General features: G+C 44.8%; 1 protein-coding gene across 2 annotated transcripts in view; it reads left to right on the forward strand.

Moving 5' to 3' along the window:
* The window catches only part of smpd4 (sphingomyelin phosphodiesterase 4), a 70,854-nt gene extending 49,125 nt beyond the window's left edge, over window positions 1-21,729 (forward strand). For both annotated transcript variants that reach the window (XM_068055436.1, XM_068055435.1), the window contains 4 exons: window positions 1,915-2,151; window positions 6,698-6,829; window positions 12,992-13,120; window positions 20,268-21,729. In XM_068055436.1, coding sequence (XP_067911537.1) covers window positions 1,915-2,151; window positions 6,698-6,829; window positions 12,992-13,120; window positions 20,268-20,585 — 816 coding nt within the window. In that variant the 3' untranslated portion in view covers window positions 20,586-21,729. The remainder of the gene's footprint in view (window positions 1-1,914; window positions 2,152-6,697; window positions 6,830-12,991; window positions 13,121-20,267) is intronic.
* The last annotated feature ends 1,101 nt before the right edge of the window (window positions 21,730-22,830 follow it).

The raw sequence follows: 22,830 nt of genomic DNA on the forward strand, positions 1-22,830 counted from the left end.
CACTCGCAGTCAGTCACTGGTCTCACTGAGGAGCTGGGACTTCAACAAATGGGCACTGTTTTATGACTCCCACCCCCATTCTGATCCACAGCGTTTGTTTACTTTCTCTTGTTTGAAGCAATGACTGCATTCTACCTTGAGCAAAAAGCATCTCCTGTTTCGCATCTGTTTATAAATCAGTGGACTTTGTGGGGAAAATTCTGGGAGTATTTCTGTAAGGTTGTTTTTATTTCCTGCAAGTTTTTCTTCTCTTCAAATGTTTGCTTTGATGTGCTGATTATCTCTGCAGCTTTGTGCTGACCCATGCAGGCAGAGTACTGTATTGCTCCATGTCTAATGAACAAGCTGTGCTGGGCTACATCACCAGTTGAAGGACTCTAACTGTCTGCTAGGATTTCGTGCTGTGGAAACTGTTAGTTTCTGCTATGCCAGCTGTGGCTTTGTACAGCAATGTCTGTATTGAGGATGATTTGGGAATTGCATTCAGAGGCCCCCAATTTATCTTCCTTTAGTAAGCTATTTTTAAACACTATTTAACCATTTCCACTCCCTGAGAGCTGGAGCTTAGTTATGTTACATCTGTTCTTCAGCTTCTCGTAGTTGAAACTGCCACCAAGAGGTAGAAGAGCATTAAAGTGAGTGTGGTACCAGGGTTCCTTCTCTGATGGGCTGTCTTAAACTCCATAGTGTGCCTTTCTGCAGGGTCAGTGGGGAAATCAGGAGCTGAGTTCAAACACAATTTTTTTTTTATTTTCGAGATACAGCACTGAAACAAGCCCTTCAGCCCATCGAGTCTGTGCCAACCAACAACCACCCATTTATACTAACCCTGCAGTAATCCCATATTCCCTACCACCTACCTACACTAGGGGCAATTTACAATGGCCAATTTACCTATCACCTGCAAGTCTTTGGCTGTGGGAGGAAACCGGAGCACCCGGCGAAAACCCACGCGGTCACAGGGAGAACTTGCAAACTCCGCACAGGCAGTACCCAGAATCGAACCCAGGTCCCTGGAGCTGTGAGGCTGCGGTGCTAATCACTGCGCCACTGAGCCGCCCTGCACAATTTGGCCCAGCACATTAGTTAATTCACACACTGCAGTTCCCAGCAAGCTCAGAGTTAATCCACACTCACCCTGTAGGTCTAGACTGGCTCAGTGAGTTAATTCACTCACCCTGCAGTGCTGGGTTGGCTCAGTGAGTTGATCCTTACTCACTGCAGTGCTGGGCTGGCTCAGTGAGTTGATCCTTACTCACTGCAGTGCTGGGCTGGCTCAGTGAGTTGATCCTTACTCACTGCAGTACTGCACTGGCCTGCTGTTCAGAACCACAGTTTTCTGCTTAGCTGAACAATGACCTGTATTTAGCTCCTTTAATGAAATAAAATGTCCCAGAGTGCTTCACAGAAGCGTGATCAAACAAAATATGACACTGAACCACTTAAGATATTAGGATAGATAATGAAAAGCTTGGTCAAAGAGGTAGGTTTTAAGGAGGGTCTTAAAGGAGAAATGAGAAGTAGAGAGGCATAGTGGTTTTGGGAGGGAATTTCAGAGCTTAGGGCCTAGGCAGCTGAAGGCATGACCACCAATGGTGGAGTAATTAATATCAGGAACGTGCAAGAGACCAGAATTGAAGGAGTGCAGATATCTCAGAGGGTTGTCGGTTTGGAGGAGGTTATAGAGAATGGGGAGGGGCGAGGCCATGAAGGGATTTGAAAACGAGGATGAGCATTTTAAAATCAAGGTGTTGTCAGATCAGGAGCCAACGATGGTTAGCAAACACAGGACTTGGTGCAAGTTAGGATATGGGCAGCAGAGTTTTGGTTGAGTTGATGTTTATGGCCACGATAAATGGTGTGAAAGTGAGTGGAGAAGTAATGTGTCTAAGATGTTGGCTCCTTCTTCTGCAGGTACTGAAACTGGCCCAGTTAATAGCACAGGCCAAGCAGACTGCTAAATCCATTTCTGATCACACAGCTGAGCAGTCCACAGGCCACTCACTAATGTCCTTATTGGGCCTGTCTACCTATGATTTCAACACCTCAGCTTACGGAGGCAATGACCTGGATGACTTGGGACCTGATGAGATACGGAAAACGGATGAATATTTGGAAAGATCACTGGAGTACTTGTGCCAGGTGTTCAAGGTTAGTTTAAGCATTTTGAGTTTATGAATTGATTCTGGCTAGGCTTTGCTTAGAACACTGACTAGCTCACCCATGGTGGGTTTGGTTCAGTTCCTCTGCTGGACCCATACTTTGCTTATGTCCTTCCATTGCTAAGGGTCACCTCTGAGTGTTATGTTCCCTGGGTGGAAAGAGAATTCTTGTTGGGCTGTTCTGACTCGGCAACATTGCTAATTGTCTGCGTTGAGGTTGCTGGCAATGGAGAAACTGGGGAGAAAATAGAGGGTGTTCAGACTAATATAAGATAATGTTTTAATATATCAGGATCACTTTTTAACAAAAAAAAAGGCCTGCACCACTGTCAGAGGGAGGGAGAGTTGGAGGGCGAGTGAAAACAGTGTCAGAGGAGATCCAACCCACCCCCCCACCCAACCCCGGGTAACCTGATTGGAGATTCTGCAGCAGTGTACTACTCTCAGACACATTGATCTGAGTGAGCTGTTACAATTCAGGCTACTTCCCTATACCTTCTGATCCAGCTTCTGTTGGTCAGCAAGGCTTCTCCTGCCCTGTGAACTGCAACATTACTTCATGCACTGGGATAGTGGACTGGAGATGAATAGAGTCCTTTTTACTTGTTTAGGTGTTCGAAATGTATGGGATCTTGCTGCACCCTCCTAATCTCTATTTCAACACTGCTGACAAACCACATGAATCAGGTGTCATCTTAAATTGAATTTATTACATTATAAAGAGTCAAGAGATTTAGGTAGATTACAATACTTCCCTTAACGTAAAACTTCCCTTGTCTTAAAGCAATGACATCTTCGTCTTCAGTAGGTTTGGACCACAGACGGGTGATGAAAATCTGTTGTGGGTTTGATCTTATGAATCCGCCTCCTAGCTCTTAATGCACATAATGGAATAGAGAAGTACAGAGAACTCAGATAGCCAGCCCGATTTCTCCTCTTCCTTATAAGATCATAAGAAGTAAGAACAGGAGGAGGCCATTCGGCCCTTTGAGCCTGCTCCACCATTCAATAAGATCATGGCCCATCTGGTTGTAGCCTTAACTTCACTTTCCTGCCTGCCCCCCATAACCCTCGACTCCTTTTTGAAATCAGGCTGGTACAAAAGAGAAATTACAAAAGGGACTTTGACAGCTGAACAAAACTGTTAATAAAAGTAGCTTTCAAAATCCCCAAACCCTGTAAGAAATAGTTTAAGGGGTGTCGAACTCAATTTACATGGTGGACCTGATCCAACACACTGACACTTGGTGTTGTCCTGTTCAGAAGCTTTTATTCAATCACTGGATCTGAGCCTCGCTGTCAAGACCAACATTTATTGCCCATCTCCAATTGCCCTTGAGGTGGTGGTGGTGAGCCACCTTCTTGAACCATGCAGTCCACGTGGTGTAGGTACACCCACAGTGCTGTCAGTGAGGGAGTTCCAGGATTTTGATCCAATGGTAGTGAAGGAACAGTGATATATTTTCAAGTCAAGATGGTGTGACTTGGAGGTGTGCTTGCAGGTGGTGCTGTTCCCATGCATCTGCTGCCCTTGGGTTGTCCAAAATACAGCCCGCAGGCCAGAATCCAGCCTGCCAAACCTTCTGTGACTGACAACGGCTGCAACTCCTTTACTGACATGGCGGAGGCGGCTCACTGTGCATACCCTCCTTTACCAAGATGGCGGACATTCTTTAGTACCTTATGTTCTGGCTCCTTTACTAAGATGGCATCGCCTGGGCTGAGCTGCCTGTCTGCCAGCACATCCTGCCCGAACCGCATTGCCAGTACGGCCTTCCGGGCCTTGAGCTCAGGCCCAGGTCCAGAACTGGCTCTGCCTGTGTAAGGACCCGGCCTGGGCCCCGGGCTCTTCATCTCTGCCACTGTCACCGAAGAGAAGCCACCTGAGGAGGCAGCAGGGCCCGAGCCTTGAAGGCAGGGTGCTGGGTTAACTGAGCCCCGGGAGTGGAGGAGGAGGTGAGACACAGACGAACAGAGAGCGAGCAAGATCATTCCTGACAGACTGACATCTGTCTGGAATTCTGCACATTGTTACATCAAGTGTGCAGGCACGCATTGACCACTTCGAGCAACAACAATGCCAGGTATCTCACTAAATCGGTGTTCAAAATAGTGACGAGAAAGTAAGTTAATAAATTAGACTTCTCATTTAAAGGTAGTTCACAAAAATACACATTTTTGTGGTTTTGATTAATGGTAAAATAAACTTCTAAAACCTTTATCTTTCCAAAATTTTCTCACTGGCCCCCTATGTAGCACAAAAATTATAAAGCGGCCCCTCGTGCAAAAAGGTTGGAGATCCTTGTTCTAGGCGGAGAGGTCGCGGGTTTGGAAGGTGCTTTCAAAGGAGCCTTGACGAGTTGCTGCAGTGCATCTTGTAGATGGTACACACTGCTGCCACTGTGTGTTGGTGGAAGAAGTGAATCTTGATGGTAGATGGGGTGCCAATCAAGCGGGCTGCTTTGTCATGGATGGTGTCGAGCTTCTTGAGTGTTGGAGCTGCAGTTGTCCAGGCAAGTGGAAAGTATTCCAACAAGCTCCTGACTTGTGCCTTGTAGATGCTGGCCAGACTTTGGGGAGTCAGGAGGTGGGCTATTCATAGAATTCCCAGCCTCTGACCTGCCCTTGTAGCTACAGTATTTATATGACTTGTCCAGTTAAGTTTCTGATTAATGGTAACCCACAGGATGTTGATGGTGGGGGATCCAGTGATGGTAATGCCGTTGAATGTCGTGGAGAGATGATTGGATTCTCTCTTGTTGGAGATGGTCATTGCCTGGCGCTTGTGTGACACAAATGTTACTTGCTACTTATCAGCCCAAGCCTGAATTTTGTCCAGGTCTTATTGTATGGGCATGGACTGCCTCAGTATCTGAGGAGTTGTGAATGGAACATCCCCAGTTATGGCCTTATGATGGAGGGAAGGTCATTGATGAAGCAGCTGAGGGCACTGCCCTGAGGAACTCCTTCAGCAATGTCCTTGAGCCAAGATGATTGGCCTGCAGCAGCCACAGCCATCTTCCATTATTGCTGAGTATAACTCCAACCAGTGGAGAGCTTGCCTCTGCTTCCTATTAATTTAAATTTTACTAGGGCTCCTTGATGCCATATTTGGTCAAATACTGCCTTGATCTCCAGGGCAGTCGCTTTCACCTCACGACACAGTAGATAGCTGTTCTTTGGACATAAAATGCACACAATGTAAACCAATTTCTGTGCACGAGGTTCTGCCCCTAATCTGCACTGGTGGCTGTCATATTAGTGCTCGCTGTTAGCATTGGATCAATATAAATATGTAAAGGCTGTCCAAGCTCCTGCTTCGGGACTCTGCTGTAAAATGCGTGGGGAAATCTAGGTGGAGAATTCCCTGCACAAGCTACAAATAGTCTTTCCAGTTCTGTAGCAGCCTAAGCAGTAGTCCTTAAAGGAATCACTGAAGAAATGGTAGGGAAAGTTTTTTTTTAACATCTCCCCTCTCTGGGCCCACCTGCATCTTACTCACCTATATATTGGAGCTTGTGTTACAAAATGAGAGCGTGCAGCTCCCCATGTGAGTAAAATCTTTTATCTCCATCCTGTTGTTCCCCATTCATCTACCAATGGAATTAATCTTTCACTGTAAGGTAATGGGAAGGTCCTGAGGTTTCACTTGCCCTGTTACTGACACTTCCATTCTGGGCACTGCTTTCACTCACTATGTTGCTGCTGCTTCCAGCTCTGCAGGATGTTCTGGGCTCCGTGACCTCCATTCTCCAATCCTCTTTGTTTCTACCCACTCCACTCCACACCTCCTCCACCACCGCCATCGATGTCCACTGCCTCCCTTCCCTGAGTTCTCATCTCCGACCACCCCGACCATTCCCTCTTCTGTCCCGAGTGCCACTTCCCTTATCTCCCACAAGCCCAATCCAATCTCCTGCTCCTTCATCTGTTCACGATGCCTCAATTCACTTTTCCAGTTATCCAGATGCCAGTTCTCTTTACTGACTTGCAGGGTTGGGGGCTGCAGCAAGATATTTTCAGAAGTGCAGTTCTCCTTGGGTTGTTTGAAGCAGTGCCGGGAGATTTGACACACCATGCTGGGTCGTATATTCAACAGTCTGAAATAAACTCATGATGAAGATTTTAAACAGTGACGTTTCCTGGACATCACGAGTGTGGTTACCTGGCTGTTCTCTCTCCCATATCTGATTAATTAGTAGATCAGTCTCTGCCATCACCTTGTGAACAGGGCAAGAAGCCTCCTAGTTCACAGAGGTAGGCCACAACATACTGAACCCCTAAAGTGGAATTGGTTGTCAGAAAAGAATCCCCAAGATACAGATCAGGGAAGCTAGTTAACTCCAGTCCCTTCACCAGTACGCACACAGATGCTCCCACAAACAGTCACAGAAAAAGCTTCAGATTTGGTACGATGCTGGTAATCTTCAAATTCCAAATAAAAAACAGACAAAATATCCTCACCACTGGACTCCGAATAACTGAACGACTTGGTAAAACCTCAGATGCTGAAACTGATGCATGTCCCTCCACAGCTCAGCACCCCACACCTATCGTCCCTGGCGATGAACGTAGGAGCAGCCAGCGATGAGAATGGGAGACACCAACTGCCCGACTGTATTCAGGGAGAGAATGGGCTAACCCTGACCCAACTGGGCAGGTACCAGGTACATGCACGACTCTGTCCCTCGCTATCACACCCGAGACGCGCTGATTTCAGCAGTTAGGTCAGAATTGGGACAAGCAGCATTTCTGAGTTTCTAGCTCTCTGATGGGTTCAGTCTGCCAACAGTAGGTGAATCAAGACTAGTTCCTTGTTCGTGGTACTCAGCGTGGAGCAGGCAGTTGGAGTAGTTCTGTGAACTGGGTCAGTGCAGGGTCTCACAGGATTGAGCTTTAATTTAAGGACTCCTGTTTTGCTGAGTTTTGTCTTTGGAAGGATGGGAACAGCACTCCAGATTTCTTGTACTCAAGCAATTTTCAGAATACAATCTGAGCCCAGGTCACCTAGCTCCTAGGTAAGTGGTACTGGGAGTGGAAGGTGTGGTGAGAGAGAGAGACTATCAAAGTAATCTCTACTGTAAGGAATGACCTTGATATCTGGCCAAGTGGAACTTTCCCAACAGCTTAGCAAATTTGTCCAGTGAATAATTGAACTGCTTCAACCAGCAAAGTCCATGGCTTGATCCTGGCCTCTCTTGAGCTGACTAATCTTGGCTCAGGCAGCATGGACGGAGTGACATTTGAAATGAGAGACGCATGCGATAAAGGAACATCAGTAATTATGGGTGACTTTTATCTGCATATAGATTGGGCAAATCAAATTAGTCCCAATACCGTAGAGGAGGAATTCTTGGAGTGTATAAAGGATGGTTTTCTGGACCAATATCTTGAGGAGCCAACTAGAGAATAGGCCATCCTAGACTGGGTATTGTGTAATGAGAGAGGAATAATTGACAATCCAGTGGTGTGAAACCCTTTGGGGATGAGCGACCATAATATGATAGAATTCTTCATCAAGGTAAAGAGTGACGGAGTTGATTCTGAGACTAGAGTTCTGAATCTTAGTAAAGGAAACTACGAAGGTATGAGGTGCGAGTTGGCTATTGCGGATTGCGAAATGTTGCTTAAAGGGATGACGGTGGATAGGCAATGGCAAACATTTAAAGAGCGCATGGATGAACAACAATTGTTTATCCCTGTCTGGCACAAAAGTAAAACAGGAAAGGTAGCCAAACCATGGCTTACCAGGGAAATTGGAGATAGCATTAGATCCAAGGAAGAGGCATATTCATTCACCAGGAATAACAACAGACCTGAGGATTGGGAGCAGTTTAGAATTCAGCAAAGGAGGACCAAGGTAGAGGGGCAGATATGTAGACAGATTTTGGAAAGATGTAAAGGTAACAGGGTTGTAGTGGTGGGTGATTTTAACTTCCCCTATATTGACTGGGACTCGCTTAGTGCTAGGGGCTTGGATGGAGCAGAATTTGTAAGGAGCATCCAGGAGGGCTTCTTGAAACAATATGTAGATAGTCCAACTAGGGATGGGGCCGTAGTGGACCTGGTATTGGGGAACGAGCCCGGCCAGGTGGTCGAAGTTTCAGTAGGGGAGCATTTCGGGAACAGTGACCATAATTCCATAAGTTTTAAGGTACTTGTGGATAAGGATAAGAGTAGTCCTCGGGTGAAGGTGCTAAATTGGGGGAAGGCTAATTATAACACTATTAGGCAGGAACTGAAGAATTTAGATTGGGGGCGGCTGTTTGAGGGTAAATCAACATCTGGCATGTGGGAGTCTTTCAAACGTCAGTTGATTAGAATCCAGGACCAGGATGTTCCTGTGAGGAAGAAGGATAAGTTTGGCAAGTTTCGGGAACCTTGGATAACGAGGGATATTGTGAGCCTAGTCAAAAAGAAAAAGGAAGCATTTGTAAGGGCTGGAATGCTGGGAACAGACAAAGCCCTTGAGGAATATAATGACAGTAGGAAGGAACTTAAGCAAGGAGTCAAGAGGGCTAAAAGGGGTCATGAAAAGTCATTGGCCAACAGAATTAAGGTGAATCCCAAGGCTTTTTATACGTATATAAAGAGCAAGAGGGTAACAGGGAAAGGCCCACTCAAGGACAGAGAAGGGAATCTATGTGTGAAGCCAGAGGAAATGGGCGAGGTACTAAATGAGTACTTTGTATCAGTATTCACCGAAGAGAAGGACTTGGTGCATGATGAGTCTAGGGAAGGGAGTGTAGATAGTCTTGGTCATGTCGTTATCAAAAAGGAGGAGGTGTTGGGCATCTTGCAAAGCATTAAGGTAGATAAGTCCCCAGGGCCTGATGGGATCTACCTCAGAATACTGAGGGAGGCAAGGGAAGAAATTGCTGGGGCCTTGACCGAAATCTTTGTATCCTCATTGGCTACAGGTGAGGTCCCAGAGGACTGGAGAATAGCCAATGTTGTTCCTTCGTTTAAGAAGGGTAGCAAGGATAATCCAGGAAATTATAGGCCGGTGAGCCTTACGTCAGTGATAGGGAAATTATTGGAGAGGATTCTTCAGGACAGGATTTACTCCCATTTGGAAACAAATGAACTTATTAGCGAGAGACAGCATGGTTTTGTGAAGGGGAGGTCGTGTCTCACTAATTTGATTGAGTTTTTTGAGGAAGTGACGCAGATGATTGATGAAGGAAGGGCAGTGGATGTTATCTATATGGACTTCAGTAAAGCCTTTGACAAGGTCCCTCATGGCAGACTGGTACAAAAGGTGAAGTCACACTGGATCAGAGGTGAGCTGGCAAGATGGATACAGAACTGGCTCAGTCATAGAAGACAGAGGGTAGCAGTGGATGGGTGCTTTTCTGAATGGAGGGCTGTGACTAGTGGTGTTCCGCAGGGATCAGTGCTGGGACCTTTGCTGTTTGTAGTATATATAAATGATTTGGAGGAAAATGTAGCTGGTCTGGTTAGTAAGTTTGCGGACGACACAAAGGTTGGTGGAGTTGCGGATAGTGATGAGGATTGTCAGCAGGATATAGAGCGATTGGAGACTTGGGCGCAGAAATGGCAGATGGAGTTTAATCCGGACAAATGTGAGGTAATGCATTTTGGAAGATCTAATACAGGTGGGAAGTATACAGTAAATGGCAGAACCCTTAGGAGTATTGACAGGCAGAGAGATCTGGGCATACAGGTCATTGAAAGTGGCAATGCAGGTGGATAAGGTAGTCGAGAAGGCGTACAGCATGCTTGCCTTCGGGCGGGGCATAGTGTATTAAAAGTGGCAAGTCATGCTGCAGCTGTACAGAACTTCCGTTAGGCCACACTTAGAACATTGCATGCAATTCTGGTCGCGACACTACCAGAAGGACGTGGAGGCTTTGGAGAGGGTACAGAAGAGGTTTACCAGGATGTTGCCTGGTCTGGAGGGTATTAGCTATGAGGAGAGGTTGGATAAACTCGGATTGTTTTCACTGGAATGACGGAGGTGGAGGGGCGACATGATCGAGGTTTACAAAGTTATGAGTGGCATGGACAGAGTGGATAGTCAGAAGCTTTTTCCCAGGGTGGAAAAGTCAGTTACTAGGGGACATAAGTTTAAGGTGAGAGGGGCAAAGTTTAGAGGGGATGTGCGAGGCAAGTCTTTTACACAGAGGGTGGTGAGTGCCTGGAACTTGCTGCCAGGGGAGGTGGTGGAAGCAGATACGATAGCGATGTTTAAGAGGCATCTTGACAAATGCATGAATAGGATGGGAATCGAGGGATACGGTCCCCGGAAGTGCAGAAGGTTTTAGTTTAGACAGACATCAAGATCGACACAGGCTTGGAGGGCTGAATGGCCTGTTCCTGTGCTGTACTGTTCTTTGTTCTTTGTTTAGGGATTGATTAAGAAGGGGAAAATGGAGTATGAGAGCAAGCTTGCGGGGAACATAAAAACTGACTGTAAAAGTTTCCATAGGTATGTGAAGAGAAAAAGATTGAAGACAAATGTCAGTCCCTTACAGTCAGAAACAGGGCAATTTATTATGGGGGAAACAAAGAAATGGCTGACCAACTAAATGCATACTTTGGTTCTGTCTTCAAAAAGGAGGACACAAATATCATACCAGAAATGCTGGGGAACACAGGGTTTAGTGAGAGAGAGGAACTGAAGGAAATCTGTATTAGTAGAGAAATGGTGTTGGGGAAATTGATGGGATTGCAGGCCGATAAATCCCCAGGGCCTTTTGGTATGCATCCCGGAGGACTTAAGAAAGTGGCCCTAGAAATTGTTCCTACAGATGGGAGGGTAGCTAATATATCCCCACTATTTAAAAAGGGAGGTAGAGAGAAAGCAGGGAATTATGGACCAGTCAGCCTGGCGTCAGTAGTGGGGAAAATTCTAGAGTCCATTATCAAAGATTTTATAGCTGAGCACTTGAAGAACAGTGGTAGCATCGGGCAGAGTCAGCATGGTCTTACAAAAGGGAAATCATGCTTGACAAATCTACTAGGATTCTTCGAGGATGTAACTAGTAGAGTTGATGAGGGGGAGCCAGTGGATGTGGTTTATTTGGACTTTCAGAAGGCTTTTGACAAAGTCCCACATAAGAGATTAGCATGTAAAATTAAAGTGCATGGGATTGGGGGTAGTGTATTGCGATGGATAGAAAATTGGTTGGCGGACAGAAAACAAAGAGTAGGGATAAATGGGTCTTTTTCAGAATGGCAGGCAGTGACGAGTGGGGTGCCGCAGGAATCGGTGCTAGGACCCCAGCTGTTCACAATATATATTGATTTAGATGAGGGAACTAAATGTGATATCTCCAGATTTGCAGATGACACAAAACTGGGTGGGAGGGTGAGTTGTGAGGAGGATGCAGAAAGGCTTCAGGGTGATTTGGACAAGTTGAGTGAGTGGGTAAATGCATGGCAGATGCAATATAATGTGGATAAATGTGAAGTTATCCACTTTGGTAGCAAAAACGGGAAGGCAGATTATTATCTGAACGGCTATAAACTGAGAGAGGGGAATATGCAATGAGACCTGGGTGTTCTCGTACACCAGTCGCTGAAGGTAAGCATGCAGGTCCAACAGGCAGTAAAAAAGGCAAAATGGTATGTTGGCCTTCATAGCGAGAGGATTCGAGTACAGGTGCAGGGATGTCTTGCTGCAATTATACAGGGCCTTGGTGAGGCCACACCTGGAATTTTGTGTGCAGTTTTGGTCTCCTTATCTGAGGAAGGATGTTCTTGCTATAAAGGAAGTGCAACAAAGGTTTACCAGACTGATTCCTGGGATGGCGGGACTGATGTATGAGGAGACATTAGTCAGTTAGGATTATATTCGCCGGAGTGCAGAAGAGTGAGGGGGGATCTCATAGAAATTATAACAGGACTTGACAGGGTAGATGCAGGAAAGATGTTCCCGATGGTGGGGGAGTCCAGAACCACGGGTCATAGTCGAAGAATACGGGATAAACCTTTCAGGACTGAGATGAGGAGAAATTTCTTCACCCAGAGAGTGGTGAAACTGTGGAATTCACTACCACAGAAAGCAGTTGAGGCCAAAACATTGTATGTTTTCAAGAAGGAGTTAGATATAGCTCTTTGGTCTAAAGGGATCAAAGGGTATGGGGCAAAAGCGGGAACAGGTTACTGAGTTGGATGATCGGCCATGATCATAATGAATGGCGGAGCAGGCTAAAAGGGCTGAATGGCCTACTCCTGCTCCTGTTTTCTATGTTTTTGTGTTTCTGTGATCTTGGTGCTGACGAGCATAAAAATCAGCCAAGGTGCCTGCACCCGAGAGCTATCCAGCAACCTGCTAGATATTCCAAGTGTGTGCAGGCTGGGTGTGAGGGCAGATTCAGGCTAGGTTATGAAACACTTACTGAAGTTCATTTTGTTCATGTGATTAATCACCACCTGGGGTGGTGACCAAAACCTTTGAAACAGCATCCCAGCACCAAGGGAAGAAATACTGGTGGGTAGATTAAATATAGAATACCAGCTTGGGATACAGCTGGAAGCTAATCATTGACATTTGCTGGGATACACATTCCATTGGCGCTGACTCTCGCTCTCTTACAGTTCAATAGTGCTGGTTGCTCTCCTGCTCCTAACTGGAGGGAGAAAGCTGGGAGGCTGAATAGTCTGCCTTGTGTACCATTGTCTGGGTGTACTGGGATAGTCTGCCGGTGTACCATTGTATGTGGGCGTAATGGGATAGTCCGTCTGTGTACCATTGTATGTGGGTGTATTGGGATAGTCTGTCTGTGTACCATTGTCTGGGTGTACTGGGATAGTCTGCCGGTGTACCATTGTCTGTTGATGTACTGAGTTGTTATTTGCAGATTATAAATGGACTCCGAAGGTTTGATTTAGAGTATCAGGGAGACCCTGAGCTGCAGCCGATCCGCAGTTACGAGAGTGGCCTGTTAGTGCGCCTGCTATTCCAGATATCGTCTGCCATCAACCTACGGGTGAGTCACGAATTCTAACCAATCTCAGCCACCACATGTTAGTACCAGACCTTCTCCCTTCTATCCAAAGCTGACTGCACATCTGAAGAATATGTCTTCTTACTCTTGGACCTTGGATCTGTTGGAAGGTTTTTTCAATTGATAAAGCGGAGGTATTAGAAAGGCTGGCTGTACTTAAACTTGTTAAGTCACCAGGACTGGATGTGATGCATCCAAGGATGCTGAGGGAAGTAAGGGTGGAAATTGCAGAGGCCGTAATCTTCCAATCCTCCTTAGATACAGAGGTGGTACCAGAGGACTGGAGAATTGCAAATGTTGCACCTTTATATTCATGATAGCACAGAAAGAGGCCATTCGTCTCTCTGCATAGCAATCCAATCAGTCCCATTCCCCCACTATATCACCTTGCCCTGCAAGTTTATTTCCCTCAAGTGCCCATCCAATTTCCTTTTGAAATCATTCATCATCAGGAATAAAAGAATGACTAGAGATAGGTTAGGGCCAATCAAGGATAGTAGTGGGAAGTTGTGTGTGGAATCGGAGGAGATAGGGGAAGTGTTAAATGAATATTTTTCGCCAGTATTTACAGTGGAGAAAGAAAATGTTGTCGAGGAGAATACTGAGATACAGACTACTAGGCTAGATGGGATTGAGGTTCACAAGGAGGAGGTGTTAGCAATTTTGGAAAGTGTGAAAATAGATAAGTCCCCTGGGCCAGATGGGATTTATCCTAGGATTCTCTGGGAAGCCAGGGAGGAGATTGCAGAGCCTTTGTCCTTGATTTTTATGTCGTCATTGTCGACAGGAATAGTGCCGGAAGACTGGAGGATAGCAAATGTTGTCCCCTTGTTCAAGAAGGGGAGTAGAGACAGCCCTGGTAATTATAGACCTGTGAGCCTTACTTCGGTTGTGGGTAAAATGTTGGAAAAGGTTATAAGAGACAGGATTTATAATCATCTTGAAAAGAATAAGTTCATTAGAGATAGTCAGCACGGTTTTGTGAAGGGTAGGTCGTGCCTCACAAACCTTATTGAATTTTTTGACAAGGTGACCAAACAGGTGGATGAGGGTAAAGCCGTGGATGTGGTCTATATGGATTTCAGTAAGGCGTTTGATAAAGTTCCCCACGGTAGGCTATTGCAGAAAATACAGAAGTATGGGATTGAATGTGAATTAGTGCTTTGGATCAGAAATTGGCTAGCTGAAAGAAAACAGAGGGTGGTGGTTGATGGTAAATGTTCATCCTGGAGTATAGTTTCTAGTGGTGTACCGCAAGGATCTGTTTTGGGGCCACTGCTGTTTGTCATTTTTATAAATGACCTGGATGAGGGTGTAGAAGGGTGGGTTAGTAAATTTGCGGATGACACGAAGGTCGGTGGAGTTGTGGATAGTGCCGAAGGATGTTGTAGGTTACAGAGGGACATAGATAGGCTGCAGAGCTGGGCTGAGAGATGGCAAATGGAGTTTAATGCGGAAAAGTGTGAGGTGATTCACTTCGGAAGGAGTAACAGGAATGCAGAATACTGGGCTAATGGGAAGATTCTTGGTAGTGTAGATGAGCAGAGAGATCTTGGTGTCCAGGTACATAAATCCCTGAAAGTTGCCACCCAGGTTAATAGAGCTGTTAAGAAGGCATATGGTGTGTTAGCTTTTATTAGTAAGGGGATCGAGTTTAGGAGCCACGAGGTCATGCTGCAGCTGTACAGAACTCTGGTGCGGCCGCACCTGGAGTATTGCGTGCAGTTCTGGTCACCGCATTATAGGAAGGATGTGGAAGCTTTGGAAAAGGTGCAGAGGAGATTTACTAGGATGTTGCCTGGTATGGAGGGAAGGTCTTACGAGGAAAGGCTGAGGGACTTGAGGTTGTTTTCGTTAGAGAGAAGGAGGAGAAGAGGTGACTTAATTGAGACATATAAGATAATCAGAGGGTTGGACAGGGTGGATAGTGAGATCCTTTTTCCTCGGATGGTGATGGCAAACACGAGGGGACATAGCTTTAAGTTGAGGGGTGATAGATATAGGACAGATGTCAGAGGTAGTTTCTTTACACAGAGAGTAGTAGGGGCGTGGAATGCCCTGCCTGCAACAGTAGTAGACTCGCCAACTTTAAAGGCATTTAAGTGGTCATTGGATAGACATATGGATGAAAATGGTATAGTGTAGGTCAGATGGTTTCACAGGTCGGTGCAACATCGAGGGCTGAAGGGCCTGTACTGCGCTGTAATGTTCTATGTTCTATCTCCATTTCCAGCACCCTCGTAGGCACCAAGTTCCCAATCATTACCACTCGCTGTATTTTTTTTTTTTAAAGTTCTTTCTGACATCCCTTCCCCTGCATCTCTTGCCCAAAACTTTAAATATGTTTCCCCTATTCCTACTCCTTGTACCATCGGCTTTGGGCAAGACAGTGGCAATGTCACTGGACTAGTGATTCAGAGACCCAGGCTGTTGCCCTGGGGACAAGGGTTCAGATCCCACCACAGCAGCTGGTAGAATTTAAATTCAATTAATAAATGTAATTAAACAAACATCTGGAATTGAAAGCTAGTCTCATTAATAGTGCCATGAAACTACCATTGATTGTTGTAAAAACCTATCTGGTTCACTAATGCCGTTGAGGGAAGGAAAACTGCCATCCTTACCTGGTCTGGCCGACATGTGACTCCTGACCCACAGCAATATGGTTGACTCCTAACTGCCCTCTGAAATGGCCTAGAAAGCCACGCAGTTCAAGGGCAATTAAGGATGGGCAATAAATGCTGGCCTTGCCAGTGATGCCCACATCCCATGAAAGAATAAAAAAAGCTGATGGGAACAACTTTTCTTTGTCTACATCATCTAAACTTGTCATGGTCTTGTATGGCTCTATCACATTCCCTTCAATCTCATCTGCTCCAAGGAGAACAACACCAGCTTCTCCAATCTAACCTTGTAAGTAAAATCCTTTTCATCCCTGGAACCACTCTGGTAAATCTCCTCTGCACCCTCTCCAGGACCTTGTTCAAAAAAGGATGTAAGGATAAACCCAGCAACTAGAGACCAGTCATTTTAATCTCTGTGTTGGGAAAGCTTTTAGAAACAATAATCTGAGTGAAAATTAACAGTCACTTGGACAAGTGTGGATAAATTAAGAAAAGCCAGCACAGATTTGTTAAAAGCAAATCGTAGTTAACTAATTTGATTGAGATTTATTGATGAGGTAACAGAGAGGGTTGATGAGGGTAATGCAGGTTGATGTGCTGTATATGAATTTCCAAAAGGCATTTGATAAAGCGTCAAATAACAGGCTTGCCTGCGAAGTTGAAACCCATGGAATAAAAGGGACAGTGACAGCATGGATACGAAGTTGCCTGGGTGACAGGCAACAGTAGTGGTGAACAGTTTTTTTGGACTGAACGATGGTACACAGTGAGATTCCCCAGGGGTCTGTACCAGGACCACTGCTTTTCATGATCTATATTAACGACACAATTTCAAAATTTGTAGGTGAGACAAAGTTTGGAAGTATTATAAAATTTGAGGATAGTGATAAACTTCAAGAAGATGTCGGCTGGAGGAATGGATGGACACATGGCAGATGAAATTTAATGCAGAGTAGTGTGAAGTGATATCATTTGGTAGGAAGAATAAGGAGAGGCAATATAAAATAGAGTACAGTTCTAAAGGGGATGCAAAGACATGGGAGGTATATGTGCACAAATCATTGAATGTGGCAGGGCAGGTTGAGAAAGGGGTTAAAAGGGGATACAGGGTCCTGGGCTTATAAAAGGCATAGAGTACAAAAGCAAGGAAGTTATAATGAACCTTTATAAAACCCTGGTTTGGCCTCAACTGGAATATTGGTCCATTCTGGGCACCACACTTTAGGAAGGTTGTGAAGGCTTTCCTGCAGAAAGGATTTACAGGAATGGTTCCAGGGATGAGGGATTTTACTTACAATGTTAGATTGGAGAAGGAGATCCCAAAGCGCTTCATAACCAATTAGGTACTTTTGAAGTGTAGTCACTGTTGTAATGTAGGAAATGTGAGAGCCAGTTTGGGATTGTTCTCCTTAGAGAAGAGAAGTTGAGGGGGGATTTGATAGAAGTGTTTAAAATTATGAGGACTCTGGGCAGAGTAGATGGGGAGAAATTCTTCCCATTGCTAGAAGGGTCAGGAACCAGAAGGCATCGATTTACAGTCATTGTCAAAAGAACCAAAGGTGACTTGAGGAAAAATACCTTCACGAGTGGTTTGGATCTGGAATGCACTGCCTGAGAGTATGGTGGAGGCAGATTCAGTCATGGTTTTCAAAAGGGAATTGGATACGCACCTAGAGAGAGAGAGAATTTGCAGGGGTGCAGGGAAAGGATGGGGGAGTTGGATTAGCTGAGTTGCTCTCGCAGAGCTGGCACAGACACGACAGGCCGAACGGCAGCCTTCTGTGCTGTACCCATTCTGTGATTCAGTTGATCCTGTATGTTCTGACAGAAACCTTAAGAAAGGCTGTAGAGATAAGCCAGGGAACTACAGACCAGTGAGTCTCACGTCAGTGGTGGGGAAACTATTGGAGAAAATTCTGAAGGAGAGAATCTATCTCCACTTGGAGAGGCAAAATTTGATTAGGAATAGTCAGCATGGCTTTGTCAGAGGGAGGTCATGCCTAACAAATTTGATTGAATTTTTTGAGCATGTGACCAGGTGTGTAGATGAGGGTAGTGCAGTTGATGTAGTTTACATGGATTTCAGCAAAGCCTTTGACAAGGTCCCACATGGGATACTTATCAAGAAAGCAAATGCACATGGGATACAGGGTAACTTGATAAGGTAAATTCAAAATTGGCTTAGCTGTAGGAGACAGAGAGTGATGACAGACGGCTATTTTAGTGACTGGAAGCCAATGTCCAGTGGCGTACCACAGGGATCTGTGCTGGGTCCCCTATTGTTTGTCATTATATAAATGACATAGATGACTATGTGGGGGGTAGAATCAGTACGTTCGCGGACGACACAAAGATTGGCCGAGTGGTTAACAGTGAGGTGGAGTGTCTTAGGTTACAGGAAGATATAGACAGGATGGTCAAATGGGCAGAAAAGTGGCAAATGGAATTTAACACTGAAAAGTGTGAGTTATACACTTTGGAAGGGGTAATGTGACACGGATGTATTCAATGAATGGCCTGACACTGGGAGGTTCCGAGGAACAAAGGGACCTTGGCGTGTTTGTCCATAGATCTCTGAAGGCAGAAGGGCAGGTTAATAGGGTGGTGAAAAAGGCATATGGGACACTTGCCTTTATCAATCAAGGCATAGATTACAAAAGCAGGGAGGTCATGTTGGAGTTGTATAGAAGGATTATAGGAAGGATGTGATTGCATTGGAGAGGGTGCAGAGGCGATTCATCAGGATGTTACCTGGGATGGAACATTTAAGCTATGAAGAGAGGTTGGATAGGCTTGGGTTGTTTTCGCTGGAGCAGAGAAGACTGAGGGGTGACCTGATATAGGTGTACAAGATTTAGGGGCATGGACAGGGTGGATAGGGAGCAGCTGTTCCTCTTAGTTGAAGGGTCAGTTACAAGGGATCACAAGTTTAAGGTGAGGGGTGGGAGGTTTAAGGGGGATTTGAGGAAGAATTTTTTTACCCAGAGGGTGGTGACAGTCTGGAATGCCCTGCCTGGGAGGGTGGTAGAGGCACCTGGATGAGCACTTGGCACGTCATAACATTCAAGGCTATGGGCCAAGTGCTGGCAAATGGGATTAGGTAGACAGGTCAGGTGTCTTTAATGCATCGGTGCAGACTTGATGGGCTGAAGGGTCTCTTCTGCACTGTATTATTCTGTGATTCTGTGAAACTTTCTAGAGCACTGAATTTTTTTTATCATTTTGAAGATGTGGGTGTTGGTGGCTAGGCCAGCATTTATTGCCCATCCCTAATTGCCCTTGAACTGAGCTAGGCCATTTCAGAGGGCATTTAAGAGTTAACCACATTGCTGTAGTTTGGAGTCACATGTAGGCCAGACCAGGTAAGGATGACAGATTTCCTTCCCTAGAGGGCATTAGTAAACCAGATGGGTTTTTACAACAATCGACAATGGTTTCATTGGACTAGTTTTTAATTCCAGATTTATTAATTGAATTTAAAGTTCACATCTGCCGTGACGGGATTTAAACCAGTGTCCCCAGAACATTATCCTAGGCTCTGGATTACTAGTCCAGTGACATTACCACTACGCCACCACACCCACCCCCCTTAAATAAAAAATGCTAAAAATGCACATAGGTTCATCATCTTAAAGCAGGGATGGGTTACCCCTATAATAAAAGCAAAATACTGTGGATGCTGGAAATCTGAAATAAAAGCAAGAAATGCTGGAAATACTCGGCAGGTCTGGCAGCATCTGTGGAAAGAGAAGCAGAGTTAACATTTCAGGTCAGTGACCCTTCTTCAGAACTGATGAAAGGTCACTGACCTGAAATGTTAATTCTACTTCTCTCTCCACTGATGCTGCCAGACCTGCTGAGTATTCCCAGCATTTCTTGTTACTATGGGTTACCCCTACATGGGGCCCCACTTGAAACATTAAAGCTGTCTTTTTCTCCCTTTAAATGCTGATAGACCTTCAGTGTTTAATTCTTTAACAGTGTGTCTCCTGTCTCACTTCACTGATGCCCTGCTATTGGTGCTGTTCCTTTCCTCTGTCACCTATAGCTCAGTTGGTAGCACTCATGCCTCTGAGTCAGAAGGTTGTGAATTCAAAGCCCATTCCAGAGACTGGAGCACAAAATCTAAGCTGACACTCCAGTGCAGTACTGAGGGAGTGCTGCAATGTCAGGAGATGCTCTTTCAGATGAAACCTTAAATTGAGGCCAAGTCTGTCCCCTCAGATGAACATAAACGATACCATGGCATTATTTTGAAGAGAAGGGGAGTTTCCCCTGGTGTCTTGGCCAATATTTATCCCTCAGTCAACATTATTGAAACAGATTATCTGATCATTATCACAGTGTTGTTTGTCGAAATTTGCTGTGTGCAAATTGGCTGTTACATTTCCTACATTACAAATGTGACTACACTTCAAAAGTACTTCATTGGCTGTAAAGTGCTTTGGGATGTCCTGAGGTCATGAAAAGTGCTAAATAAATGCAAGTCTTTTTGTGTCCTGCAGTTTGCTGATGAAATGGATGCCATGTGTCAGTGGGACAGTTTGATGGGAAAACTGGCTCGCTATTACCTGACCTGCCCGGAGCTGAGTCGGAAGTCCGGTCCTGTGGTGTGCCGCAGTTTCCAGCAACAACAGCCGCGGCTCAGTCTACGCTTCCTGGCCAGTTACCGCACGCTATTCTCTGTCTTCCTCTGTATGGTTATTGGTGCCACACTCAACCTGAATCCCTTGGCTTCTTTCCTGCTGATCCTAATCTTGTGGTTTCTCTATGGGATTGTATGGGCTCTCTGTACAGACCGAACAAAGCCTCACCAGGCTTGAAAAGGAAAAGATTCAGCTCTTTCTATTTTTCTATTTTCTCAGTTAATAATTTTTTTTTAAGTTGTAAAAACAGAGGTTAATTTTGGATCAGATGCCAATGGCTGTTTTTTAAATGATTTTTGAGGCTTTTGAATGTTACTATTGGATTTGTAAATGTGGACAGAAGGATTTATTTTTACAGATCAGTGTTCCTTTCTGTTGATGGTACAAGTGTTATGTCATCCTAATTTTAATATTTAATGTGATATAACAGTGGTGAAGTTTTGTCAGAAGAAACATCAATTGAGACCATGTCCTGGATTTGGTGTTTGATTCCAAGCCCTGCACAGGCATCTTATTCTCAGCTCCAGGAATGCTTCTAGTCACGAGTCTGGTTCATTTCCCAGCTCCACGTTGTTTGCTGCAACTATTCTACAATTAAATGGATTGTCTTGTACTCACCGGCATCAGTGTGAATGGGCTGAAGTGCACAGCCAAATGATGGACCAGGTACCATGAAGTGGTCATCCACCTATCAGTGTGCATCAGTCTCCAGTGCAAGCGGTGCTGATCACTTCAAACTAAGGGGACATTAGCATTGCAATGGTTGACGTTTTGTAAAAATTTAACTTGCTCCTCTGTACGAATTCTAGCTTATTTTGTGAAAATGAGTGTTGATATACCTTGTCTGTACTGAAAGATTGGGAGGAAATGAAATCCCAGAATGAGGAATGCAGTGTCTTTGTGGAAGTCAGTCCGAGAGCTCTACACACTCATTTCTTCTTGTGCGCCATTGTTAATCCAGAGTGCTCTAATTAATCAAATATACTAATGACATCTCCTAGGACTGTTCAAGCTTCATGCTAATTCTAGAAATGCCTGATGCATTTTTCTGAAACACCCCAGTGAAAAATGAAACTCTTCCAGTAAAGGAAATGTACTGATTAACACAGCCCCCCAGACCGCTCCATGTCCTCTTTATCTTTGCCTCTTCTGCATTAGATGCTTTTCTGTATCTTTAGTGTTGCGATTGTTGAAATTCCAGAGCTGGTTGGGGGCTGAGATGTACAAAACTACTGTTAATTTCCTGTGTAAAATGGTGTGGTCTCAGCCACATTAATGGAAAACCCATAATGTATTTTTAAAATGAACTTGATGAAGCTTTTAGTGTTTAATGTAGTTCATATTCTGTCCTGTGCTCTTACCACTTCTCATCAACAGCCAATATTTAGAGTGAGCCATAAGCCCTGGGTCTGTTATATATTAACACAAGAGCTTAATCATTTAGGTATTGCAACACATTATCTCATGCTACTTCATATATGAGATTACTGGGAGACTACAGTAGGAGCTTGTACCAACAATGAGCTCAATGGTGATGTGTGAGGGATGAATGTTGGTCAGCCACTGGGAGAACTTCTGCTTTTCTTTTACTGATTACTATCAAATAAAAATCATCACCCAATCGTGATAGTGATTGTATGGGAAACATGGAAAAGGGTCAATTAGAAATGTTTTAGCTCGATACACTATGTTGAAGAAGCAACATATGACCCTAGGATTTGAAGAATAATTACATGACACATGAACTAATCCTTTTTAACTCTAAAAATTTTACCTGATCCTCATGGAATGCAGATTGAGGGAATGAAGAGGCACAGAGGTCAGCAAGCCTTGGCTGCTTTGTGTAAAGAAAGTACAAAGAGACAGACAACATCCCCCAGAATATAAAATGGTGAGAGAATAGTCCCAGAAGCATAAAGTGAAAGAGCGAGTGGTCCCAAGAGTGTAAAGTGGGAGAGAAAGAGTGCGAGTGCAGCCCCTTGAGTATAAAGCAGAGGGGGAGAGAGAAAGAGCCTCTGAGCGTGAGAGCAGCCCTGAGAACATCAAGCAGCCGGAGGGAGGGAGGGAGAGAGTATAATTATTGAAAGGGGCAGTCTAAATTTGTGAGCAGAGAATGAGAAAAATCACTGACATCACAGCTTAAGGTGGTAAACATTTCATTTAATTAACAAATCAAAACTAGTTCAAGTAAGTTTAATTAAATAAAGCAAGGTTAGATAGGGATGGTAGTACAGATGGTGTACTGCAACCAGTGGGAGTTCATGCAGGGTATCTCAATCCGAACAACCACATCTATAAGAAGTCTTTTGTTATTTATTCATGGGATGTGGGCATCACTGGCAAGCCCAACATTTATTGTCAATTCCTAATTGTCCTTGAGAAGGTGGTGGTTGAACCGCCTTCTTGAACCACTGCAGTCTAT

Source organism: Heterodontus francisci, chromosome 23 (genome assembly GCF_036365525.1).
Source record: "Heterodontus francisci isolate sHetFra1 chromosome 23, sHetFra1.hap1, whole genome shotgun sequence".
In the NCBI taxonomy this organism is placed as follows: domain Eukaryota; kingdom Metazoa; phylum Chordata; class Chondrichthyes; order Heterodontiformes; family Heterodontidae; genus Heterodontus; species Heterodontus francisci.